This window comes from Pipra filicauda, unplaced genomic scaffold (assembly GCF_003945595.2).
Source record: "Pipra filicauda isolate LSUMZ 115617 unplaced genomic scaffold, ASM394559v2 scaffold8_size5757611_pilon, whole genome shotgun sequence".
Taxonomy (NCBI): domain Eukaryota; kingdom Metazoa; phylum Chordata; class Aves; order Passeriformes; family Pipridae; genus Pipra; species Pipra filicauda.
Window position 1 is genome coordinate 3315874 of NW_024105087.1, and position 27470 is coordinate 3343343.

General features: G+C 47.9%; 2 protein-coding genes across 5 annotated transcripts in view; one reads left to right on the forward strand and one right to left on the reverse strand.

Moving 5' to 3' along the window:
* TTC29 (tetratricopeptide repeat domain 29) overlaps positions 1-4836 on the forward strand; it is a 125700-nt gene extending 120864 nt beyond the window's left edge. For all 4 annotated transcript variants that reach the window (XM_039391076.1, XM_039391075.1, XM_039391077.1 and 1 more), the window contains exons 11-12: positions 4039-4112; positions 4486-4836. In XM_039391076.1, coding sequence (XP_039247010.1) covers positions 4039-4076 — 38 coding nt within the window. In that variant the 3' untranslated portion in view covers positions 4077-4112; positions 4486-4836. The remainder of the gene's footprint in view (positions 1-4038; positions 4113-4485) is intronic.
* A 19690-nt stretch (positions 4837-24526) lies between these two features.
* Positions 24527-26380, reverse strand: POU4F2 (POU class 4 homeobox 2). The gene is made up of 2 exons (XM_027721086.2): positions 26003-26380; positions 24527-25556 (listed from the first exon to the last, which is right to left on the reverse strand). Exons 1-2 carry the CDS (start codon positions 26297-26299, stop codon positions 24615-24617), a joined length of 1239 nt encoding a protein of 412 aa, XP_027576887.1. The 5' UTR covers positions 26300-26380; the 3' UTR covers positions 24527-24614.
* Between the last annotated feature and the right edge of the window lie 1090 nt (positions 26381-27470).

Sequence of the window (27470 nt, forward strand, 5' to 3'; positions counted from 1 at the left end):
TTTAGCTTTCAACTGCAACATATATTTCAACCGGGCAAAGCCGTATGAAGAAAATCTCTGCAGACTCCACTGATACAATATGGCCTTCATATCCCCACAGTGTGTTTGCTGCTCACAGTGAGTTTTAAATTTAAGGTAATGGCTACTGTATATTCATGTGAGCATAGAACAATACCTTTGATTTGTTGGAGAAATGTTACATTAGCTACCAAGGGCCCTATTCAGTAAACTTTGACACAACCCTTATATATGGTTTACTGCTTATTCTAAATGGAATATGCCTAATAAAAATGGTTTGCATGCCCAAATTGTACAAATTCATTAATCTTTATATTCATAAAACCTCCAAGTACAACTGCCTCCATTCCAAGTGAACCTAGTCAGGATACATGGTTAAACAGGTTGGCCCAACCTACTTTTAAAAATGCAATGCATCAATTTTCATTTATCAAGACAGAAAAAAAAGTAGGAAGATTGTCTACAAGTGTGTGATGTGCATATTGTTGGCAGTAATATTATTTTATGCTCTATCTTTGTTCCTCCTCCATCATTCTACGGATTACATAACTGAAAACAGCTGCATGACCTTTAAAAATGCAAGTAATTTTTAAATTACAGTAATGGCTTATATCTCATCAGCTCATTACACCAACGTGATAATATGTTGAGATAGTCTTGCTTTCTCTCCCTTTTGTGACAAAGATGCAGTATTGGCTAATAGTGGATCTGAATATGTGGAATTAATTCTGTTAGAGGAAAATATATGTAATGAAAACACTGTGTTGCCTTGTATTACTACTTTTGTATGTACAATATAGCAAGAGTTTGCTCCCATTAACAGCAGTTGCAGATGTGGCCTTGTTTGCCTGTGTGCACCTGAAAATATGTAAAAACATAACGGCACTGTTATCATATTTTGTTTGAGGTGTTGTGTTATGTGTTATGGGATTACATGCCACTTGAATAAGTTGGCTATCGTGCAAGAGTAGGACAGGCTACGGGCTTTTCTCCTGTTTCTTTGCCATGTCACTTCTTGAGCCAGCACAAAACTTGTGCATCCTCAGCATCCTGCAGCAGGGAGTTCCAAGGATGAGTTGACAACGCACAAAGAAGCCCTTCCTTTGTATCCAAGGCCACCACCTGCTGCTTTCAGTATATCCCACCTCATTCTTTCATTGGAAGAGACAGTAAAAAATGGTTTCTAGGTCACCTTCTGCATGCTACCCTCATTCTTGCTTTTGTCATCTCCTCGGAATATTGCCTATTTTTTTTCCAAAGCAGTTTCTGCTGCCCAAAACAATAGTGCTCTTATGACTTCATCACTTCGTGGAGCTTTCAGTGAAATTCTTGTTTAATAGATTCCAACAGTCTCTGAACAATGCAAAACTTGGATTTGAATGCTCTCCCATTGAATGGGCATGCAAGTTCAGGAACACAGGTGTTGCCTCTTTCATTTTCTTTATAATCTTTTGAGAGAATGGTGCCTAAAATTCCTGTCCTCTCAGGAGTTAGTTGTAGCTTCAGTCTTTGTAGGTGTACGTTTTGCAGGCTTTCATTCTTTTATATGACTTTTCATTAATTATATTGTGTAAAGGTCTCACAGCCCTGCATTGCTTTTTCCCAGGAACATAATGAAATAACGCGATTTTTAGAAGTGTAACATTCTTTAGATAGGCACAAGTAAACAGCAAGAATAGAGATGCCAATTCTAGCCACACTGAAAATTCGGTCAGACAATTTTAATTATATTTTATCAACAGCAGTGGTAACATGTCAGGAACATTCTATTATGATTAATTGTATTTACATGCTATTAATACATATTAATGTTTATCTCCACATTTTGCGCAACACAATAAGATGGGAGGAGAATGCTTGATGGTGTGATCTGTGATGGTATATATGTATTATCATTATGAATATGAGATGCTTTTATTGTTCCCAAATAGCATAGGCCAAACGAATGCCAAGAAAACATTTATGGCTCAGTATTCCATCAGTTATCCTTGATACGCTTATTATATGCTGGGAGGGCAGAACTGTTAATCAGGCAATAATAGCTTGGTGTCCAAGTGTGAAGGCAAAAGGCCAAAAGGTGCATGAGAAAAGCAATTTATGCTCTAACTCCCCATCTGTCACATACACATCCCCACAGTCTTTTGCACGTGCAAGATACGTCACAGTCAGAGACGCTTTTATGTGAATTTACTTGGAAATACATGTTACTGTACCTGGTCACATTTTGGGCTTGAATCACCCACTTGTCCGGCACCACTTTTTAAACAAAGAGACTCCTCTAGAAAGAGCAATAACCAGCTGTGCTGGTGTAAAGCTGGGGTGGGACAATGTAGTTCTGACCCCTGTTGGCACCTCTGAACTGCCTGGGGGTCTCGGCTGCTTCACACTGTTTGAGTGCCTAAACCAAACCGAGCACAGCCCCTTGTATTCAATTGGGTTTTATTAGATTTTTTTTCATTTAGACAAGGTCTGCTAGGAAAAGGAGTTTCCATTGATATAGTTTAGGTCTGGTTTCAGAACATGTTACCTGGAATAATTACATTGTTAAATACAGAGTAAACCACTAACGTACACAGTGCCCTCATACAAAATGAGACTTCATATACAACTTAACACTAATTCTCAGATATTCTTCATAGATTTGCTTATCCTACTCTTACTTGTATACGGTGGATGAAGTGATAGTCAGCAATTATACTTTACTTAATAAAAGCCTATGATATGATGAAACAGAAATCTTATTGAGTCTTGAGTGGTCCAGTAGCTTTAATCTGTTCCAAATATTGCACTAGCGGAGACACTGCTTTGAACATTATTTTTCATCCCCACCAGAACTGTGTTAATATATTTACTTTGGATATGAATGCATGCCGTATAAGCACCACAGGTATTGCTGAGACTAAAAGACCAAGTCTAGTTTAGGGATCACAGTACAGAGAGGTAGTGACAAACTGAGGAGGATCCAGTTAAGGATTATACAGAGGTCAGAAAACATGAGTTCCTTTCAAATATTGAAGAGACTGCATTTGCACAGCCTCAGAAAGAGAAGATTAGAGAAAGGAAAATAGTCTCTCAAGTTATGAGTTATTATAAGAGAGAACAATGTTCCATTGCTTTTCATGTCTACCAAAGGTAAAACAAGAAAAAGAAATCAGTTTAATTTGCAATAAATATTTATCTTAAGTATTAGGGAAGAAACTGAGCAATAAGATTGTGAAGCACTGGAACAGAGAGATTAGGGATGTTGTGAAACAGCCTTCATCAGAAACCTTTGAGAATAGATGTCAGGATGGACTAGATATATGTGCACTTTCTCCATTTGAGGAGGTGAACCAGATCAGTGGTTCCCAAAATAAGAAACAATCCCCCAGGGATGGTGTGGCTGTAATGAGGCAGAGGGAGGTGTACTGCCGAAGAGTCACTGGGAACGGAACAGAAAGCGCAGCAAGGAGGTGGGAATTTGGTATGAAAATGGAGTGAGGAAGGAACAAGGGGGAGCATCACAGATCATGGGAGCAAAAGAAGCTTATGGCTGTCAAGAACTGCAGAGTTATGCCATGGCCTCCCAGCCACCTGTTCTTTAGATCACATCCCCTGAGAGGTGACAGCCTTTCCTATTCAACCTCCTCACCCTACTCTTGCTTCCTGCACTGCTCACTTCTTCCCCTGCATGGTCTTCTTACTGCCTGCCATCTTTCAGTGCTCTCTTTGCCATCATCTTCTCCCAAATGCGTCTCCCTTGTTGGCTCCCCAGCTGGTCCCACCTGGACCTGTCCTGTAAAATCAGCCCGTTGGAGAACCACTGCACAGGAGTGCAAGAAATAAAAGCAGAAATCCCTGTCAGTTTTGTATTTCTGGGATTACATCTTATGTGTCTCACCTTTGTGTTGTCTTAGATTTCTTTCTCTTGTGACTTTTTACTGTGTTACATGTTTTTCTAATAAACCTTCTATGGCTTTTTTCCATTAAGAGTCTTGTGAGTCTAAAATACTAATGCACTTTTTTTTTTTTAAATAACAGAACTTGATAAAGAAACAAGTGCCTCAAAGCCTCTGTGAGCCTCTGTCCAAGACACGAGTTCTCGTTCCTTCCTGGTATAGTATTTGTTCTTAATTCGTAGTCTTTATACCAATATGCTGATTTTTGCAAGTTGTCATTGCTATCAACACTTAACCTGATTTTGACAGGAAATCGCACATCACCTCTATTTTACTTTGTCCAAATAACAATATTTTTACTGCTCATAAATGAATGAATTCACACTTCCCTCAGATTTTTTAGATGTGTTTTAGAATTTAACTGCCTTTGATCATGTAATTGCTTTTAATTTACAGACATAAGCCTTTGAGACAGAAAAAATCTATTAATCAGATGCTGAACCCAAGTATAAAATATGTAGATATTGATATATATACACATAAACTTATGACATTTTACTATTTTTCTATTTGCTGTTTTTCATTCTAGAGGATGCCTCCTTACTGACAGAGGAGCTGACAGATGTATAATGAGTACAGGAAAATCCTTGAGGAGACATGCAACAAAGTAGGAATTTCAGTAGGGATTTTGTCGTTAAAATGGGAGCACAGTGTTGCAGTACAAATATCTGAGAGCTCTAAGATATATTATGACTGAAATGTGGCTTCAATGTGTATTACATGTTTTCATCAAAAATAGCTGGTGTTGTTGAAATAAATAAAAACAAAGAAAAAGAGTAGTAGAACAGAACGTTTATACTTTGTGCCCCTAATGCTTAATGTCTTCCAAAGTGTCAATATGCTCCCATTAAGATATTAAACATCATTTATGCCTATGGAATTGGAATCCAAGCCACTCAATAACTTGTAAGGTCAGTTTCCAAATGTGTCCAGAGAATTTTCTTTAAAGGCCATATAACTCTCCCTTTCAGAAAAACTTATTCATAGGACTACCAGTGATTTTATCATGTGTGCTCAATGGCTGGGGTTCAACTGTAGCTTAGAATAGATCCAGCCTGGGTGGCACACTATGGTGCAATTTTGATCTAATCTACAACATAGGTTGGACCCAAAACACAACTAAGTTTGTTTAAAGTATGATTGGGTATACTCATGAAACTGTTGGAAGCCTGTACAATCAAAGCATTTGGAATGCTATTAACTGTCTCAAGTGCAATATCAGTCTATATTCACAGCTGAAACAACTGTATTTAGCAATGAAAGTGCATCTGGTGAAATACCTGTACATCGCATTTTCAGAACTGAAGCCAAAACTCCCCTTTTAACAAGACCTGTGGGCAGAGAAGAATTGTCTGAGATTCAACAAAGGCAAATGCAGGGGCCTGCATCTGGGGAGGAATAAACCCAGACACCAGTTCAGGTGCTGGAAAGCAGCTCTGTGGAGAAGGACCTGGAGGTCCTAGTGAACAACAGGCTGTCCATGAGCCAGCTGTGTGCCCTGGGGGCCAAGAAGGCCCATGGTATCCTGTGGGGCATTAGGAAAAGCATTGCCAGCAGGCCAAGGGAGGTGATCCTGCCCCTCTGCTCAGCCCTGGTGAGGCCACATCTGGAGTTCTATGTCCAGTTCTGGGCTCCTCAGTACAAGAGACACATGGAGCTCCTGGAGTTGGTGTGAAGGGCTGTGAGGACGGTTGAGGGACTGGAGCATCTCTCATATGAGGGAAGACTGAAGGAGTTGGGCCTGTTCAGCTTTGAAAAGAGACAACTGAGAGAGGTCCTCATCAATGCTGGTAAGTATCTGAAGGGAGGGTGCCAAGAGGATGGATCCAGGCTCTTCTCAGTGGTGCCAAGCAGTAGGACAAGAGGCAGAAACTGATGCACAGGAAGTTCCACCTGAACCTGAAGAAGAACTTCTTTACTGTGTGGGTGACCATGCACTGGAACAGATTGCCCAGAAAGGCTGTGGAGTCTCCCTCACTGGAGATACTCAAGAATCATCTGGACACAATCCTCTGCCATGTGCTCTGGGGTGACCTGCTTGAGCAGGGAGGTTGGATTAGATGACCCACTGTGGTCCCTTTCAGTCTGACCCATTCTGTGATCCTGTGTTTCACACCATCAAGGTAAACTAAAATTCTGCTTGATTCTTTCTGATAAATAATCTGAAGCACTGAGGTTGGACTCAGTGTGGAGAATTTCCCATTTTGAGCTGATGACATTCTGACAGTGGGTTCCCCACATGACCTGCAGCATCTGACTCCTGTGGTCTTCACAGTCCTCAGAGGACATTTGCCTGCTGCCATCACTTCTGGCCTGAAAAAGAGTTAGAGGACAGAAGATGGCAGATATCACATTGCAAAATATACATAAAAACAGGATTGAAACCTTTGAATTTTATTTAGGAAAATTGATGCAAGCTTTCATAATTTCATGTATTAGAAAACCCCTTCTTTTAATTATATAAGCAGAGCTTTCTGACTCCCAATAGCCAACCATTCCTTCCTTTAAACGGAGCTGTCCAGATTCAGAGTTTGAAGCAAGGTCCATTAGACCTGTAATCAGTTTTTATGACAGTCTTTGAGCAAGCAATAGCTTTTGCCATAGCAATAACTCAATTCACAGTTTTCTTCAGGATTGCAAGCTGAGTAACTGGTTGACATGTGACAGTAGGATTTCTCCCTGTTAAGGAATGGTAAAAATGTATCATTAACCAGCTCTTATTAGACTATTTTTGATCAAAATGCTGTATGCATGCAAAGTGGTTACAAATACCTCAATAATTTTATTATTTTATTTAGAGATCTTTATTGTCTGAACACCAAGCTTATTATAGCAGTGGCAATTCAGAGTGCTTTTGCAAGGCTGAAAAGTTGTATAGAAATGTTCCTACATGCAATTATGCACACACATAGGCATACAAATCTCTTTACTAGAGTGTTAAAAAGAGCTAAACATTTTATGAAAACCAGGAAGAGAAACAGGACTATGAATTAAATATAAAAGCCATCTATGTTGTTTACCCCTTAAGTTTATCCCTTTTATTTTAATGCTATTGATATGAAATAAGAAAAACATGATAAAACCAACACAATTTTGTAAATAATATCTTAAAAATCACATTAATCTACAAGCTCTTCTAATCTTGAGAAGTATAGCATGACTGCTTGTAAGAGATTACTATTTTTAGATATTTGGAATTTCTTTTAGCAGAATATTGTTGAGAGAAATGACATATTTGAATCTGGCCTTCATAGTAAAAAAAAAATTATAACATGAACCATGCAGACATTCTAGAAAAGACAATTAGCAATTTGTCAAGGACAAGTTTCTAAACTCTTAAGGGCTTTTAACCTCACATAGATTTCTGCAGCAACTGAACATTCTGTGTATGTGTCCCCAAAGTTATTGTGTAGTCATATTAAATAGCACCTATGATCATCACTATTTTTTGCCAATCTTAACTTGTTACTACGTGATAACTCTTGTATGCTTGTGAAAAAAATGGTCATGCATCAATCCTCTAGAGCATTAACTCTCCCATACTTTTTAACAACACTTTTTTGTCATAAAGCTTTTAATAAAAATAAGGGGAAATGCATCATCTTATAATAATGTAAATGTGAGTTCTGTTCTTCAGAGGCAGGAAGCTTTGGGAGCAAATTATGTTTATGGAGCTAAATGTACTTGCCTCCCATCCCAGTAACTATTTGTCTGACGAGTAACCCTCAGTCTAGCAGAGTGCAGGCATTGCTCTGCTCCTTACAGACTTTTTTCAGTGGGAAAATTATGGCTCTGCTTCCCCCTTCAAATTAAGGGGGCAAGGAGGTTAGGCAGGATGTTGATCCATACATTATACTTAGGGCAGGATCCTGGAATAAACCTCTCAGCTGTTAGAAACTGTCAGAGCTCCGTGGGTCATGGCAGGCCCCCGTGTAACACCTCACATGCTCCAGCTGAAAGCTCAGTGCTCACTGGTACTCAGCTGTGGTATCGACCCACTGCTACTTCAGAAGAAAAATCACCACTTTCTGAATTACCAGTGCTCTCCCAACATTTTTCCTTTGGTGATCTCATGTCAGACATAGTCCTGCTTATAAGATCTGCTGAGATCAGAACTCAAATTAGTATAATAGAACTTTTGTCTCTTTACATGAGAGGTACTCTAATTCTTTTAAGGGGCTCCTCATAGGGAACAGTGTTATTCTCCACTCTGCCTCGTTCTTTATCATTGCAATCCTTCCTCCAAGTTTTCCCAGAAAGCATCTAATCCTCTGACCCTTAAGACTTTGCAATCAGAAAGGAGGACTCAAGCATAAGAATTGCAGTTACAAGTTTTTCTGTGCTCTGAGAAATTACAGGCATAGTTGACTTTAATGAAGTTAGGAAAGCAGGCAAATCAATTTAGCCTATAACGCCAATTGTCTGATTCAAACAAAAGAACTTGTCAAACATATTATATCAGGCAAATCTGAGTAGTCCTGAACTGTAATACTGATGTCTCTAAAATCTACATTTTGTGGGTGCCTAAGGTATGCAAGGCTGGCAATTAAGATTGCTTTTTGAATAGGGTTTTAGTAGGTTTCACTGTGGATATATCAGGTAGTATTGGCTACCAATTCATAACAGAGAGGAAGGATTCTGTTTATAATTATGAAAAGCATGTTTTCTGACCATTAATAGGGTATATCTTGTTAATTATGATGATATATAAGGTGTTTCACCTATGATGCCATTTAGAAAATTAATGTTTTGAGTCACAGAAAGGTTATTGCCCTTCTGGAAGGAATCCATTCATCTCTAAATAGGCCATCCAAATATAGACTAAGAAATACACTATATATAATTACCTAGAAATAGATGGAATAAATAAGATTGATGATAGGTATTACTAAAGCCACACTTTAGTTTCCTACTAGGAAAAAGTAGATCGTAACTGCAAGAAACAATAATATACATGTAAAAATGCAAGAAATAGGTTAAAGTCTTGAGCAGTTATGTGAGGTTCAGCTATTATATATGAGGTGAGAACTCATCAGCCTTCAGAAATGGTGCACATGAAGGACTTTGTCCTGAGATTTGGTCAGGTATTTCTGAAGACAGCTCCTACAAAGAAGAGAATGAGGACTTCTTGGGGTTTTTTAAACAACTATGTGTCTTGTTTGACAGCATAACTTCATAGCATCTCTATATTTGCCACACAAATGCTTACAGGTAGATAGAATGCATGTGCTGTCTTTGAAGATAAACATGTTAATGAATATTCCCATGTGTGAGTCTTCTTTTGACGCAGGCATATCACTGAAGAGTGACGCTGAGCACAGAGGAGCCCAGGAGCTGTGATGGAGATAGACTTCTCTTTCTAAACATTAAAGGTTTAGTTTTTAAAAGTACAGAATAAAAGCTCAGAATGGCTGTTGGTGAAGCAAGCTCTCAAGTAGAGAAGGAGAAGGAGATTCCTTCAGTTGAAAGCCTACTGTTTAACCTTAACTCATCTGTGGGATGGACAAAGTGAGCCCCAGATTCATAGCCACTTGCTGCAATGCTGGCTTGGAGGGATTAATCTCGGTAGGTGAGAAGGCAATTGAGTAACTACAATCCCGACCCCATCCCTGCCAAATGAGTAGGTTTGTCTCACCAAGGTTAACAATGTGTGTTTTGTTACCACATGAAAGGCAGACAGACAACTTTCCAGCACAGCTGACCTGTGTGAGATGGGACGTGCTGGCCATGACCCTGCCTCTCTGGGAGCTGAGGGTCTGCAGCCCCTGAAGAATTACTCAGGCTCTATGTAGGATCCCGGGGTGGGTGGGGAAATCTCAAGTTGTCCCAGCAGCTACACATTCTCCTGCTCTGTTCTGCAGCTTGGTCACCTGCAGCAGGGATGACATGGGACAGAAAACCAGTAGACAACAGATTTTCAGTAGCACATGGACAACTGGGGAACTGGGAGTTTGAGCATTCTGGGAGTGTCTGGGAGTGGCAATAGCTGCTGGCTCCCACTCAGCTCCAAATCCATCTAGGATTGCTATCTCCTGCACCAGACAGATGGATGAGAGGTAAGCCTTGTCTCTGGGAGGCAGGTTCCTCCAACACCAGCTCTTGTAACTGTCCCACTTCCTGATCTGGGACATACTTATCCATATACAGAGGTAAATCAGCTTTGAAAGGCTCTTACCTCCTACACTGAGCAATTCTATCCCTGGCAACATTGCTCCCGGGTCTTCCTGGACTGTTTCAGAAAACACTGTCCCATCTGGCCACAAGTTCACAGTTTGTAATTGTAGTGACTTAAATCTGAACTTAACCACAGCAGTGCCCTTAAAAACATTTTCAAAGAGCCCTCCCTGAAACATGGTGGTCACTGTTATTTTCTCCTGTTTTCTTTCATAAGAGCTATCTGCCTTCTGGCTCCTCAGCATCAGTTGGCTGAGAAAATTAGACACTCTCCCTTTCCACATGAGTACCAGGAAATCAGTTTCCCTGGCATTGCTGACTGCTTTCTGGGCAGAGTGGGCTCTTGCCAAGCTCACAGTACAGATTAAAACAAAATTTATTTATGATAAGGGAAGTTCGGGATTACCTGGCTTCTGTCTCCAGGCCCCTGGTTGCTTCTCTCTCACAGCAACCCCTTTAACTTTTACATTCTGAATTGCAATGAGCTTTCACGTCTGCTGAGCCCTGATACTCTCAGAGGAGCTCTGAGATATTAGAATATTTTGATGAATTAGAGCCTTTGCTTTTACTTCACCTCTACAAACCTCTGTTCTGGAAGAGCAATATCACCGACGCATTCACACTCTGCAGCGCATTTGGCAGAAATGGCCAAACAACTGCTCGAGGTGGGGACAGTTAAGCAGAAAGGGGGGAGGATTTAAGGCACTTAGAATTCCTCCTGTCACACTGAATCCTGTTCATGTGAGATGGAGGGAGGGGTGACTCTGGCCTTGCAGTGTGGGCCTGTGAAATGTGACTGCTCCCGTGCAGGTTGCGCGAGGCTCTAACGCAGTCGGCAGCTCCCTTCGGTGGGAAATGCTTTCTTTCTTAAACGGTAGCAGAGCTCGGGGCCCTACAAAAACAATTCCATCAGTGTTGGCACTGCATACTCTGAATAACTGAGGGGCAACACCCCACCAAAGCTTACTGATGTGTCTGTGGGGAAGGCTCTCATCAGCCAGACAGTTCATAACTCGTGTGTGAAACCAGCCTGGACCAAGCCAGTCCAATCTCCTGAAACACAAACCTGCAGGCTGGCAAAGGTGACCGTGTCAGGAGCAGGACACATGTCAAGGATCAGTGTGAATATTTTAAGTGCAGTAGGAGCCACTTGAACCATAAGACATGGGAACTGTCTGTAAGATAACTTATGTGTACAAGGCTTGGCACAGTCATAAGGGACCAGGAGTGCTGTGCTGGCACAAGCTGTGCACATCCACACACACCAAACCACCTCAGAGTAGGTGATGTTCAATCAGTGTTGCTGGTTGTGGTCACTCATATAACTCATGGTCTAGGTTTTTTTCCTCTGTGTTCCTGATTAGAAAATTCAGGACAGTGGAACCTGCCTAGAAAATTAGTGAGACCATCTGTGCCAGAAAACTTGGTAGTTTATACAAAGTAAATAAAAAAACAAGCTGTAATGGTGAGGAAAGTAGAAGAATAAAAAAACTAAACTAATGTATTTGCAAAAAGCATGCTTGCCTGAGTCACCTGCACTGTTTCTCCCAGATCCCACGTCCCACTGTAGGGAGCTGGAGTATTTCCATCAGTGAGACAATGTACTTTTCCCTTGAAAGCTGCTGGGTTTAATCTCACCATCAGATGCTGTGATTCATTTCTGCAGTCCCTGTTGTACGTTTCTTAATATCAGACGAGTGAAATATCTTCAGGACTGTGAGACTGGAGTTAACTATTTTTTCAAAGGAAAAAGGTGCAGAAATATATAGGTAGTCTTCATCACGTCTGAAAGACTCTGTGAAACCAAACCCAGAGTCATGTCATGGTATTGAATAAGTAAGCCAGAGGCTCACTAAGTGAGGCCTTTGCACCTCTAAAGCAGAGTCAGTTTGGTTCAGTCTCACTTCAGTCTCATCTCAGAGCATCTGTCCCAGCACACAGCTGCCTGGAAGTGGCCACACCTGGTGAGTGACAGCCACACCCCCACAGAGGAGAAGGCCTACACCAGCTACAAGGCTGTGCTGTGTGCTGCATGAATTCATCCTCCACAACATGAGTGGATGAAAAGCTTCATGTAATAGTTTAGGGTTTCTCTCCTATGAGACCAGCGCTTGCACATAGTCTGCTTTAAATGAAGTCATCATGTGCATTGTCTCAAACTATTGCATAGGTCAAGACTTAGTCCTTCTGAGAACTGTGTTCAATGAAGACAAGACGAAGCTCTTTTACTTTTCCCTCTGGTTTCTGAGCCTTTGAAGACTGTTCAAGGTGTATGCTAAAGCTCCTTCCTGCAACAGCTTTCCTGTAACAGAAGGACAGGTCAGCTCTTGACTCCTGAAGCAAAGGCTTAAAAGTCTCCAAGGTATTGCAAGCTGAACTAAAAATCTGCATGTGGCAGCCCTGAATTATGTGTCATGACACCACTGCTTCCTGATGACTGTACTGCCTTTTGAATTTTTACCTGTAAATCATCTTCAACACCTTTGAAACACAAGTGTTTGTAGTGGTGCCATGAGCTGAAAAAGTTTATTTCATAGTTTAAAGCGATCCTGCCATCTTTAGCTGTTCTTTTGCATCCCTGCATGGTGATAACCCATCTGGGGGTAAGTACTTTCTGTGATTTTGCCTGGTTTGCCATGACCAGTTCCATGGTTGGGAGCCTGATTCTCTTTTCTTGTCATTTTCCACATACAGCATTGCAGCATTTTAAAAAAAATCTGTTTTCAGGTAGGTGGATGTTCACACCAGAACTCAGTCAGAATCTGACTCCCCAGCAGAAAGGCTTTGGGTTGAGACCCAAATACAAATTACAGTAAATCTGAGATTTCTGAGCCTGCTGTGTTCTTTTCTCATTTGCACTTTCTTCCCCACTTTCCTTAGACCTGTTTGCTTCCTTCTTCTACTTCATTCAAAGTCTCCCCTCTGTCTTCACAATTTCAATTAACATTTGGTTCTGCAGAACTCAATTCACCCACTCCTCATTTCTCCTGCCAAAATATTGTCATGTGCAGTTTCCTCTTTATGAGGAGCCACCATCTCCTTTCTCTGACCACCTGAAACCACTGACTGACCAAAGGTGAGCCACCAGAATGATAGTGGGTTTGTTTGCACTGTGAGGAAAAATGAAACTGTTCTGTGCTGCTGAAAAGCGAATGCAGAACTTGGCTTTCTGCACAGGAAAAGTGGATAAGTTCTCTTTATCTGTGTTTATTCTTAACTTTACAACTGTGTTCCCCTGTTTGCAGGTGTCAGCAACATTTGAGACAGCAGGATTTGCTCTGTATTGCTATAGCCTGGATTTTGGTCTGTCTAGTTTGCTTCATAGCTTTCCTTTGTTTTATCCTTGCCTGCCAAATGAAGACTTGATTCAGATGAGAAGATGATGAGCTATTTCAAATTAAACTTTGCTGCAAACATCTGATTTGTAAAAATCCCATCACAACCTCAAGAAGAATGAAGGTACTCGAGCCTATAATATCACTGATCTCTGTACACCAGCTGCTGCTAAATGCCTTCCAAACTCTGCCCTTCTGAAACTTGGACCTTCATCTTCAGGCCTGGCTGTGGGCTGTGCTAGTGGATCTGTGGATCACAGCAACCCAAACAGTTGTAAACTGGTAGTGCTTTTACCCAGTATCATCCACAACTGCCTCCCCATTAATGCTCTCTGCCTGGAAGCACCCTGATGTCTCCTTAATAGGGGTTAGCATTATTTATAGCGATTTACAGGTGTGCTGCTAAAAGATGGAACTGTAAATCACCTCAAATGTTGTTCCATGATGAAGTGCCTCTACATTATTTAAGAAATTGTCCCAATGTGACTGAACAATGCACAATGGAAAAACTTGCCACAGAAATGTGATATTGAAAAGGCCACAATGCTGCATATTTAGTTAAGATTTGTAATTGCAATTTACGTTCTCCTGGCAGTTTTGTACTCCAGGAGTATTTCCAGCTGCAGCAAAGTGGGGTACCTCTAACCAGGGGTTGTCAGCAGGGCAATACAATGACTTGTTATGTGACACTGTTATGCAGCTGGCTTTGCAGAGGTATTTGGCACAAAAAAAATCCAGTTGCACGTGCGTGTTTTAGTTACAGCTTACTGCCTAGGGTGTAAGGTAGCAATGTGTTTTTACAGTGTATGAGAGTGATTCTGCCTCAGTAGAAAGAAGATTGAAGTGTGATGAAATGCCAGCCAAAAATGCCTACAGGTACCTCGAAATAAAGAACTACACATGTTCTGAGATGTTAGTTTATCGTATTTGCCCTTAATCTGAGCACAGCGCTTTCCCAGATCAAGGGGAGGCTTGTAATTTTGAAGTGATGCGAAAGGTGGAGCAACGTCTTCTTCCTAGAAATCCTGGACTGAAAATGAACCACATTCATTGTTATAACAGTCCTTTCTCCCATAATTGCAGGTGATTTTTCCTCCTTCAGATATGCAGGTACCATTATGTGATCAATGGCTTCTGATTTTTCTCTACTCAACCAGGGACTGTTTAAAGATTGTCATGCCTAAAACATGCACCCAGTTGAAATCTCACTGGGTGAGGTTTGACACAAAACCTAACAGAGCAGCCCAGTCAGCTGCTGATTTCCTCTGGGCAAGAAAACTTGTCTGCAAACACCCATAAGGGCAAAAAACAGAAGAAGAGATCTGGAGGGGTGAAGGGAGGTTTGGTGTCAGTGCTTCCTTCACAGGGATTCAGGGTTTGGAGGTGCATGAGTCAAAGGGTTTTTTTCTTAAGATGAGAAACAAACAGCCCCAGCAGTGCCCCTGTTGCTTTTTAAGGAGTGACTTTATTTTTTCAATTTAACCTTTTCACTTTTCCCAGTTAAATTTTAACACCAGTCAGAGCTCTCTTGATGTGAAGTCCAAGACCTTCTAAAACTATGGGTAAGGATGTTTAAAATGTTGCAACAGAAATGAGGTGTCTCATTTTTCTGTGGGTAACAGGGCTGTTTGTGTTCATCTTATAAAACCAAAAAAAGTCAGTCCATTGGGATACAGCATTAAATACACTGTCACTCCTCCCCCAGCCTGGATTTTCCCTTTTCTCCTTGCTCTCTTCCACTGGTTGCCACTGCTACTGCTGTTTGAAACTGTGACATGTATGAAACGGGACTATTGCAGCACACATAAGCCTTGGATCTTGGACCATGTGTTTTCCTTCAGAGAGCACCACTGGCACTAGAAACCTTGTCAGTGATGTGTTTTGCAAAGATAAATAAATAAATAAAGGAGCGAATGAAAATGTCATATACATAAATATGCCACAATAAGTTTAGTCTTTGGATCAAAGTGCTCAAAACGACACAGCTTTGAAACAGAAAGGTAGGAATCAAAATTACACATCCCTGCGTATCAGCTCGGGTGCCAGCTGTTTAACTGAGGCGTACATGCTGTGGCTGATTAAATGAAAACATTTTAACAGCTGTTTAAAGAAGTAAAATCCTCTCCCCATCTTCCCGGGGCTGCCTCGTGCACCATCCCCATGGGCTGCCCGGGAGAGCAGCCACTTGGCTCCATCCTGTACCTGCCCTGTCCCTGCTCATTGGCACCCGTGTGGGGGCCGCCGGGCATACAGGGCTGCTCTGGGATCATCCAAAGGACAAGAAATAAGATCCTTGGCAAGGTCTGAACCTCACTGAGCCCTGGTGCCATTGACTGGCAAACCCGCGTGTGGGCAAGAGCCCATGGGCAGCCTGGCTCTAATCCAGGCTATTCAATGAGTTAAAAGTAATGCTGGCTGGTTCAGGGGCACAAAGCGGCTCAGCAGGTTGAGGGAAGAGGCACCGGTTTTCATATCCAGGCCAAACACAGCCCGACCTCCCCAGCAGGGAAGAGGCTTTATTGAAGAGAGAAAGCTTTAGGTAAGTGGTGGGTGGTCTCTGGTGGCTGTATCCCTGCCAGTCCGCAGAACCAGCTGGGAGCCATTCTCCAGCCTGGGGCCAAGCAGCACTGCGTGACTGCTAATTCCCTTCCTCTCTTCCCCTGCCTCTCCGAAGCTGTGTGGGCACAACCAAACGGCCTGTTTGGAGCAGATAATGTCCCCAGCCCATGGCCAAGCATTGCATTGGCTCCAGACAGCACTGTGAAGGCAGAGCCATCCGTGCGTGGCCAGGCTGGTGTCCTGTCCTGCTTCGTTCCCTGGAGTAGGCACAGCCAGGAGGTGCTGACCTGTGAGGCTAGCCCGGGGTCTGGGAGGGCTGTACTAGGTGGCTTCCCAGGGATCCCATGCCCTCAACTACACTGGGAGGATGGTGACACTTCTTGTAGTGCAAAAGTTGCCACAAGCCCCAACACTGGGTGTTAATGGTGTCCTCAGCAGGGCACCATCTGGGCTGTATCAGCTGTCACCACTCTCCAACACCCCAACCATGGGAGGTATTTCCCCAGCCTTTGTGAGCAGACAAGGGATTAACCTGGACAAAGAGATAGGGACCAGATAGATCACTGCTCCACCAGCCCCAGCCCACCACTGACATCCACCTCAAGTCTGCCTGCCAATGGAAGCTGAAAGGAAGAGTGGTTTACATTGCAACCAGGTGAGAAGGTAACAGGCAGCCACCCCAGCCATCACAGCATCCATTAGCAAGGGGATCCTAGCTGAGCCTCCCCCAGGGAGTGATGCCTCTTCTCTGTGAAGAAGGGCCAGTAGGAACAGTTTGTGGGCATCTTTGCATAATGTATTAAAGTACAAGAAACTTGGGAGAGTTGCTATCAAGCACCAGGCATATACATACACAGTCATTTTTAAACACGCTGTGTTTTGAGAATATATTCTTAAAAAATCTGTATTTCTAAAATGAAGAGCAATCAGGAAAGAAATTTTACAACTCAGGATTGTAAAAACTATTTCAAAATGTGATATCTTTTCCCTTTCTTTTTACACAGTATCTGCTGTGTGTAAGAGTGTGTGTATGTGTGCATCTGTGGGATGGAGGCTTTTATTATGCTGAGGTTTGCACAAGCCCTCCTCATCACACTTTTCTTTGGCCCGTGGCCCTTCATGCTGCTGCCTGCTGGCTGTTGCCACACTTGTCACTGCCAGAAGGCCCCCAAGAGTCACAACCATGAGCAGGGTGCACACAGGACATGGTTCATTCACTGATGCACATGCACAAGTTCTGCCCACAAAATATAGCAAGAAATGGAACTGCTTTTCACTTTCTTAAAAGCTGCCATCACTACTGCCATAAAATGTTGTCATTGTCATAACATGATTTTCCACGGCTTCCCCCCCCCCAGCTGGCATGGGCAAGCCTATCTTTGACACCATGTTTTTAATGGTTTTATTAAACACAGACAAAGCTATCTCCTTGTAAAATGCCCTCCCCAAAAAGTGTATGTACTCAATGTTAAGTTTATCCCACCTACTTTCACAGCTTTCCCTCCAAAGTAATGTGGTGACACAGGCAAGAGAAAAGCTGTGATGGTTCTGAACGAGAAGATGGGTAAGAAAGGGCTTTCCACCATGCAGTAAGCCTTTCTCAAATCCAGCAGGCCACGCACACCCCGAGAGGACTCCATCCCCAAATGCCACGTGCAAAAGCACAAGGCAAACACAGGCCAGCCACGTGCGGGACAGCAAGTGACATGTCCTGTATGCTCCTGGTGGTAATAACTATGGGCACATCTGCAAGTACAATTCAACATGTCGACCTCAGGCTGTCTGGTGGCTCTTCATATTTTTGCCCACCCAGGGTGGTGGTTTTGCTCATTGTCCTGAGGGCATCAGGGACCAATACAGTGGTGGTGGCCCTAGGACAGGTCTCATGTTGCAGGCAATGACCCTGCAACGTGCAGAAGGTGTATCCAGCTCTTCAGGAGCAGCCCTCTCTCATGTGGGGGCCAGGGCTGTAAGCACCCACACTGCACTGATGGGGCCCTCCCCGGGCTCAGTGCCCAAGAGCTAAGGAGGGTTGGATGTGGCCGTGTGCCTGCTTATACATCACACTCCTGGCAAACGTTCCCACGGGTGTCAGCGTGTCTCTGGGACCGTGCAGGGAGCTAAATACCCGTTTGACACAGGCAAAAGGCCACTTGGAGCCTCTGCGGGAGGGGGGGTGGGGGGTGTTGTGTTAGGCTGCAGTGGGGTTTGAAAGGCTACTGATACCTGCACCAGTCCCCTTTGCAACAACCCCCTCTGCCCTGGCCCTTGACCTGGACACTCTGGGGGTTCCGAGAGCAAAGAGGCCTTTCGGATGGGTGGTGAATCCCTTCCCGAATTGCCAGCGCACTCCCCACCGCTGTCCGGGCAGCCCTCACCAGAGCCTCAGGGCGGGCGCTGCGGGTCTCCGTGTCTCATCCCTGGGGGGCACCGGCCCCGTCGCACGCCTGTCACCGCCGCCTCCTCCACGTTATTTACATCCGTCTTTAGCAGTCTAATTACCCGCTTTATTGCTTTCGCCCGGGGGAAGCCCGGGGACGGCGGCACAGGGGAGGACCCTCCCCGCCAGCCCCCGCTCCGCACCGCACCGCCCGGGGGAAGGGGGAGGACGCAGAGCTCAGCCGGGCTGCCCCCTCAAACACCTGGTTCTGGCAGGATTTCGGGAGGGGAGGGGCCGAGCAGGGCTCGGGAGGCGGCCGGGATGCCCTCTGGGGGGGGGTGGCGGAGGGCGCTGCCCCACAGCCCGCCTTCGAGGGGCGGCTCTGGCGTGGTGCACCAACGGAGGGGAAAAAAAGCGACAGGATAGATGGATTTTCAGATAAGCAGCGGAGGTAATTTATTGGTCTTTATGCTCTTCCGATGGAGTGGGGGAGAGGTGGTGGAATCGTGTCTGCACATCATTAAACGGGTTTACTCCCCCTCAGCCAAAAGAAGTTCCCCCCCCCCCCCCCGGCTCCACCAAGGAGGCTCGTCCCGGGCCAGGGCCCTGCGCCACGGTGAGGGGCCACCGTGCCGGGGGTGCTGTTCCCACAGCCCCGGGGGGAGCCCCAACCTCTCCCCGCTCATCCAGGTTGTCCGCGGCGCGCTCGCTCTTCCAAACTCATCTAAATTACATCAATAACAGAGCGCACTCTTTAATGAGCTCTCAACTTTAAAGACTTGAAGGATATTAACAAGCCGCTTGACAAATGGTGCTTAGAAGCACATTAAAGACGCTGCTAATGGAGCGCATAATGACGGCTAATTTTCGATCAGATATAAATTAGAGCCCCAACAGTTATTTGCCTTAAGGACTTTATGTAAATGATCCTGTTCTGTATAAACGGGGAGGCGAGCCCAGCCCAGCCCCGCCGCGCCGGAGAGCGGTGCCGCAGCCCGACGGGGCGCACAACCCCCCCCCCCCCCACCGCCGCGCAAACAGCGCGGGGCATCCGCGCCCGCACCGCCGCCGCCCTCGTTTCCTGGGGGGGGGGAGAAGGAGGAGCAGGAGGCCCAATGCTCGTCCCGCTCTGGGGCTGGTCGCGGGGGGGGGAACAGTGCCCAGCGCCCGCGGAGGCCCGGCCGGGCAGCGCTGTCCCTGTGGAGGGCTGGGACAGGGGCAGGGGTGGGGGCCCATCTGCGGAGCCGCATCCCTCACACACACAAGCTCCCGGGGCTGTCCCAGCTGCCGCCCGGAGCGCTGCGAGCGCCTCTTTTCTTCCTTCGTTGTTTTGGTTCGGGGGGGTTGTGGCGAGTTTTGGGGCAGGTTGTTTCTTTGGGTTGTTTGGGGGGTTTTTTCCTATTTCTTGCTTTTAATTTTTTTTTTTTTTTTTTGTCAACAAGTGCCAGCTGGGGACCCGGCCCCGGGCCAGGGAAGGCGTGACCTACCCCGCGCAGGGGCCGCGGATCCAGACCGCCCACTCCCGGCCTTGCCCGTCCCCCAGGATGCTCCCGCACGGAAGAGACGTGTCAGCAGGTCAGCAACGCCCCTGTCGTGGGAAGGGGGTCCCGGCTGTCTGGGGGAACCCGCGGATTTTCCTTGGGGATTTTTCGGCTGTGATTCATGTTATATCCCCCACCTGCCCGCCCCGCTGACTTGCGGGGTGTCCTCCTCTTCCCTCCAAAACTCTCGTTTACCTTTGCGGGCGCGCTGAGCCGCCCCTATGCCGCTATCCCCTCCTGCGCCGCCGGGCTCCCTCCTCCGGGAGGGCTCGGAGGTCTCACCTGCCAAAACAACAATAACAATAAAGGAGGGAGGGAAACGTTGCCCCCTCGTCCTCCCCGGCCCGGTTACCGCGCCGGGACCACAAACCAATCGGGCTGCCCTGAGAATCCGCGGCTGCTGGGGTCTGCCCCGAGACAGGATTTGGGAAGCAACAAACGACGACTCGCTCTCACCCTTAGCAGTGCAGGGATCGGGGGCAGGAAGGGGCGCGGGGGTTGCGCGGGTGCGGAGGGCCGTACTCACCCGGGCGGCCCCGGGGCTGCGCCTCCTGCTCTGTGCTCGCCGCCCCGATCCATCGATTTGTTCCTGGAAAAACGCGGCGCATTCTTATAGCAGCTAGGAGCAATTAATATTGCATTAACCCTATTAAAAAAAAAAAAGAAAGAAAGAAAGAAAAAAAAAAGAAGGAAAGGAAAGGGGAAAACCCGCACCCTGGCAAAGCCATCTATTATTAACACGAGGGTAATTGGAGACCCGGGACGTGGGTGTGTGCGTGTCGTGGGGCAAGGCAGGCAAACACAGGCTTGACAGTGTGGCGGGAAGGAAGGGGAGCCGAGGGTGGCTAATATTTAATTTCAGGTCTGTGGTTTTCTAATTCGAGATTAAAAGCAGTCACGTCTTTGAAGCCAGACACTTGGTGTAAATGTACAGTTAAAATATTCTATTCCACAGTCCCCAGACAGAGCTCTGCTACTCCCAGGCTTCATTAAATTTTAATTATCATCCCAGACTGGAGCAAGGAAAGAGGGGGAAGACTGTCCACCTAATTGCAATTGATAAAGGCAAAGAAGCCGAGATATTTTTCCTTGCCGTGCACGCACAGCACTTGTTTTTGTTGTTGTTGTTGTTTTAATGCGGGCAAAGCCCGGCGAGTGCAGCGTGAGCACCTCCACCTATAGATCTGCTGTTTACAAAAGATGCACGTGAAGGAAAGCCGGGAAGTGATGCTATAGATGGGTGTTGGGGGGAAGGGGGGGTGCATTAGCTCTTGGAGAAGCTGGCGAAAGATCAACGGAAGAGACAGGAACCCTCTCATTAGAGCTCGTCAGCTTATTGTCTCCCAAAACAAAGCCCGCCAGTGCCTCGGTCTTTCCCTGCCCGGGCAGCGGAGGGGCTGCCCTGGCGCCCGCCCCGGTTCTCTCGGATCCCAGGCACCTCTGCACCCCCACATACCGCACGACCCCATGGCTCTTCCATGCCTTTTCGTTTGTTAATAGTGTGCAAGCGTGGGACAGGCAGGTAATGGGGGAAGTCGACTAATTGCCTCAGGTTTTTAATTTGGGAAACTAGAGAGCGATCTATCTCCAGGCAGTAAAAGGTAAAATATAAAACCCACCGCGTTTGCTTTCTAAGCAGCTTCCTATTATCACATCGCCACTTAATTTTATTTCCATTCTCTCCAAGTTAAATAGAAAGCCGAGCTCACAGGGGAGCTGCCATGTGCCTACAGACTGGGGATGTCAAGCAGAGAGACTCACTGTGCAAAGTTAATTTCAATTCCCGAGGAGGATTTCACATTCTCGCTCGCTCTGACCCACAGTAATTAGCTGAGATAACTAATGATTACTTACTTATTCCTTGTAATTATCTGGATTTAATAATTCGCTGTGTAATTTATTAATTCGCCCGTAATAGCCTTTAAGTGAATGGCTCATTTAAGAGGGCGAAGCGGTGGTTCAGGGGCTGTTCGCCTCTTGCTGCCTGCGCCTACTGACGCTCTTGGGGGGGCTCTTTGCTGCTTTCGGGGGTCCTACTGGCCCCTGCCCCCGCCGGGCTGGCTCACCCCGACCCCCTGACCCGCAGCTTTCCTGCTTCCTTCTGCCCCACTTCCCCTCTTCAGAACGACCCCCGCGGAGGTTGCGCGGCAGCCCAGCCCACGGGGAGGGGGCAGGGTGGGGGGCTCGGCGGGGCGCGCAGGAGTGCGCAGGAGGACAGCGCCACCCCTTCCCAAAAAAAGCTGGCAGCCCCGGCCGCGGCTGCAGGAGAAGGCAACCCACGCTGCGCGCCCGCGGGAGCCCTGCGGGGGCCCGCGGGGCTGAACCGCAACGCTGCGGTGGCAACGACGGCGACGACAGCGACAAGGGCCGGCCGGGGCCGCGGGGAGGGCGGGGGTCGTGTGGATACCGACGGCGACACAGCGCCTGTGCCGGCCGGACCCTGGGGCACGAGGCCCTCCTTCCGCGCCCGCGGAGCCGGCGGCACCCTCGGCGTGCCCGGGCGGCTTTGAAGATGCAGCTGGAGCTGGTGGCTGGGCGGAAATATGAATATTTAATAGCGGCTCGTGTATGATCTCCCTCCCCCCCTCACCCACCGCCGTCAGTTGTTTTTTTTTTGTTTTGTTTTGTTTTTCCCGGCTTTTGTAAGCGCCACGCAGGGAAATTACTCTTTTCTTCCCTTTTTTTTTTTTTTTTTTTTTTTTATTATTTTCGCGCGTGGTGCGTGCGTGGCACCTTTGCCTCCCTCTTGGCGCTGGAAGGCAGAGAGGCTCGGGGAGTGGGAGCTCTGCCGGGGCACCCTCCCACACCCCGGTCTGCCCCCTCCCCACTTACAATCGCAGCCGCTCACCCGCGGGGCGCGGAGCGGAGCTGTCCGTGGTGCTGCCGCTGCACCACCGGCGCTCTCCGGGCCACTCCCCAACCCCGGGCTGCCCCGTTGCGGGGTCCGGGGGCGCAAACCACCCCTGCCCGGAGGCGGCGTTGAACTCGGGCAGATGTTGGCGGTGGAAAACAAGAAGCAGCCAAACGCGCTTTTTTTTTTTTTTTTTTTTTTTTTTTGCCAATAAAACGTTAAAATCCTTTTTTCCTTTTTTTAATGAAAGACAGTTTAACAACATTTAAAAATAAATTAGTACATTACTAGGATAAATAAACCTCCTATTAACAGAACAAAACAAAAAAAATCCCTCAAACAAAACCCAACGAAATCATGTACAGAACTTAAGACTTCAAACAGTCTCGGATAGAACAGCAATACAGCGAAATCTGTAAGAATATATCTATATGTGCGTCAACGCCAATGAAATATTTACAACACATACAGGTACCCAACCGAGTACCCTCAGTTTATTGTCGTTGTTCCAAAAAGAAATGTACCAAATCGGTTGTGAATTTACAAGCAGTGCAGTCTCGCTCGCTCGCTCCCCTTTCCTACAAATTTTAATTTGGCTTTTCTACAAACAGACTTCCAAAAAGGGACTTTTCTCCGTGGAAAAGTATTGCGATTAAAGGTAATAAATAACCGACCGACCAAATAAATAAATAAATAAATAAATAAATAAATAAATAAATAAATAAGCAATCGGATAGATAAATAAATAACCGAGCCGGTCTGAATGCCGTCGCGATACAGCTTTAAAATCGAGAAAGACGGATATTGTGCTGGCAAGAAACCCGAAGCGACAACCCCCCTGCCCCACGCTGTCACCTACGCGGCCACGTCCTTTCTCGCTTCGGGAGCAGCGTGTGGTGGGGACAATATGGGAATCCCCATTAAATATGTAACACGGTAAACAAATACCTCGGACAGTGAATCAGGCTACACAAATAATGTAGAACATCTACTATAGGGTGCCGACGCCGTACGAATAGGAATACTCGCCAGAGAAATACCTTAGGTTCAGGTGGCAATTTACAAATGGCCAAAAGGGACGTTCAGAAGAAAAGCTCACATTCATAAATCCTACCAACACAAAATATTTGATTCTCACTAACAATTTTTTTTTTACTTTTATCAAGACTTAGATTAAAGAGGTGTAATTAATTAGAATGAGCACAAAATGAAGTTGCTAGAGAGATAAATTAATAATTTACAAGGGGTTGTTTGGCAGTAATCTAATAATAGCTTTTGAAGACCAGTGAACACAGCAGGATCAGCTCTTTCCCTAAGCGTTATAACTTCAGAGAAGGAAAAGGATAATAACCACAGTAAAAATATATATATATTTATATATTTATAGTACGCAGTGTAAATGCAGAAAAACCTGCCATCTGTTTTTTTTTTTTTAAATCATTATTATTATTATTATTATTTAAATCAAAATACTTTTGAGACGTCTCTCGCGGCGCGAAGCCTCAACTCTAGATTCAAGTTTGGGTCCCGAGAAAGCCATGACATCGTGGCCACCCTGCTGCCACCCGGGCGAGGTCTGTTAGGAATAAAAACCAGCGGTACTTGCCGGGGCGGGTCCGGGCGCGGCTCCGCGGGGAAGTTCCCCCCGAAAGTTGGGCGCGGGGCGGGCGATGGGGTGGGCTGGTGTTGTTTGTTTTGTTTGTTGTTTTTTGTTTGGTTTTTTTGTCTCCTTTCCTTTTTGCTGTTGTTGTTGTTGTTTAATTAATTTTTTGTTGATGACGGTGATGCTGATGCTGTCGATGCTCCTCCGCGGCCGGCTCAGATGCCCGCCGAGTACTTCATGCGCTTCTGCTTCTGGCGCTGGTTGCAGAACCAGACGCGGACCACGTTCTTCTTGAGGTCCAGTTTTTCGGCGATGGCGGCGATCTTCTCGGAGGAGGGCCGGGGCTGGAGGGCGAAATAGGCCTCCAGCGACCGCTTCTCGGGGGCGGCGATGGAGGTCCGCTTGCGCTTCTTCTCCGCGCCGCTGAAGAGCTCGGGCTTGGCCAGCTTCTCGCGGTGGGACTTCTCGGCCTCCTCCAGCCACGCCTGCAGGATGGGTTTGAGGGCGATCATGTTGTTGTGGGAGAGGGTGAGGGACTCGAAGCGGCAGATGGTGCTCTGGCTGAGGGAGCCCACCCCGGGGATCTTCAGGTTGGCCAGCGCCGAGCCCACGTCGGCCTGGGTCACCCCCAGCTTGATGCGGCGCTGCTTGAAGCGCTCGGCGAAGGCCTCCAAGTCGCGGGGGTCGGCGTCCACGTCGCTCATGCAGCCCATGTGGGCCGGCAGCCCGTGGGCGTGGGCCATGCCCAGCGCCGCCGGGTGCATGGGGTTCATGCCGGCCATGTGCGGAGCGTGGCCCGGCGTGGAGACCACGGCGCCGTCGGGGGCCGCCATGGCCCCCAGCGCCAGACCCGGCGTCAGGTGCTCCAAGAGTTCCCCCTCCAGCGCTTGGTGGGGCTGGTGGTGGTGGTGGTGGTGATGGTGGTGGTGGTGGTGGGTGCCCGACAGGGCGGACGGGTGGGAGATGGGCACGGAGGAGGAGGAGGCGGCCGAGGTGCAGGGGATGGTGTTCATGGTGTGGTACGTGGCGTCCGGCTTGAAGGGGCTGTGGTGCGGCGGGTGGTGGTGGTGGCTCTTGCTCGGGGAGACGATGTCCACCGCTGCCAGGGCTTCGGCGCGGGCCAGCAGGCTCTCGTCCAGACCGCCGAATATATTGCTCTGCAATTGCAAATAGAAGGCACACATAACGCTCAGCAGGGAATTCGCCTCCCCGCGCACTCCGCCGTGCCACTAAAACCTTCCCAGCATGTTAAAAGAGAAATCCTGGAGAAGGGAGGGGGGGTGGGGGGGAGGAGAGGAGAAGAGGGAGCGAGCGGGGCGAGGGAGCGGGCGCGGCGCGCAGCCGCTCGCACAGAGGAGCCGCGGCAGGCAGGCGGGCGGGCGGGCGGACGGACGGACGGACGGACACACACGCACCAGCCGCACGCAGCATCCCAGGTCATAAAAATTAATACGAGCGGCAAGAGCCGCCGCATGCATAAGTTGGGCGAGAGCCCGGCGGCGCCGGATGATTTGCTGCACGGCCATGAAAAAATCATCAGGCGGATCCGGGGGGCCGCCGAGGGGCTCCCCTTAAAGCGGGGCGGCGGGCGGCGGGCACCTACCGGAGGGGCGGGCAGGCAGGCCCGCCGCATCGCCTCCGCGCCGCCGCCGCTGCCGGAGCCCGAACCGGAGCCGGAGCCGCCGCTGCCGCCGGGGCCGGAGCCGGAGCCGGAGCCGCGTCCGGCGGAGCCGCCGGTGCCGGTGCTGCTGGGGGAGCTGGCGGCGGGGGCGGCGGCGCCGGCGGAGGGGCAGGGCGAGGCGCTGTGCAGGGCCGAGTACTTGGTTTCGTGGAGGCCGCCGCCGCTGCCGCCGCCGTGGGGGAGGCCGAAAGGCTGCTTGCTGCTCAGGGACATCATCATCGTTCTCGCCGCCGCCGCGGCCCGGCCCGCCGGCAGCCGGCCGCTGGAGGAGGGCAGGGGCGCGGGGCCGGGGGCCCGGACCCCCCGGAAAAGCCACAGGAGCCCTGCGCCCCCACCCCCCGAAAAATTTAAAAAAAAAAAAAATTAAAAAAAAAATCCCACTCGGCCCCCCCTCAGCCGGCCGCCCGAGTCCCGCCGGAGACGAGAGGGAGAGGCGGCTCTGACAAGCCGAGGATGCGCGGGAGATGCGCGGGATGCCTCCCGCCCGGCCGCCCCTCCGCCCGGGCGCTCGCCGCCGTCCGCCGCCGCCTCCGCTCCGGCGCCGGCCCTCGCCTCTCGCGAAGTGCCCTCCCCGCCGCCGCGCCGGTGGGTTTTACTCTCTCCCCTCCCTCCCCTCCCCTCTCGCCTGTCACTACAGCCCAACTCCTCGGGAAGGGCCCTCCGCGCCTGCCTCCTCGGCCCTGGCCCCCTCCTCCGCCGCTCCCTGCCCGCCCCCCGCCGCTCCCACGCCCACGCGTGCTCCCGCACTCACCGCCGCGCCGCGCCCCGCCGCCTCCCGGAAAGGGGAGGGAAAAAGCCAAAAAAAAGAAAAAAAAAAAAAAAGGGAGGGGAAAGCGACACTCACACACACACACCCCCGCCTCAAATCCACTCTCCATGAAGGAAAAATTAAAAAAAAAAAAAAGGAAAAGTCCCGCGTCCGGCCTCACCAGGAATCCCCAGCCAGAGTGTCCCGCCGCTGCCCTGGCATCGCTCCGGGGGGAGCGGCAGAGGCGGCGGGATGCGCTGGGAGCCGGGCACTGCTCGGGGCAGGGGAGGGAAAGGCCGGGAGCGGCGGCCGGGGTCTGCCCCCACCGGCGTCCCCCATCGGTGGGGAGCCAGAGGGATCCTCCTGCAAAAGCGCACCGCTATCCCGCTAACTTCCCCCGCCTTTCTATTATAAAAAGAAGAAAAGGAAAAGAAAAACTAAAAGAGAGAGAAAAGAAATCTGGGAAAGTCAGTTTTCCTGGATGTGGCCGAGTTTATTTCCATGAATTTCACTTTGCAGCAGAAAGGTTAAAATAAGTGCTTAGGTGTTTAATTTCTCACCTAAACAGCAGACTTGGTAATTTTAAGGGAAATAAAAAAAAATTACATTGTATCAGCTCTCACTGTCGCCAGCTCGGAGAAA

What these genes read in the sequence shown, in the direction of transcription:
- POU4F2 (XM_027721086.2), bottom strand. Translation starts at nt 26,299, where the DNA reads ATGATGATGTCCCTGAGCAGCAAGCAGCCTTTCGGCCTCCCCCACGGC. An exon ending in CCTGCCTGCCCGCCCCTCCG is followed by an intron (nt 25,557 to 26,002) that starts GTAGGTGCCCGC and finishes TTGCAATTGCAG; the next exon opens with AGCAATATATTCGGCGGTCT.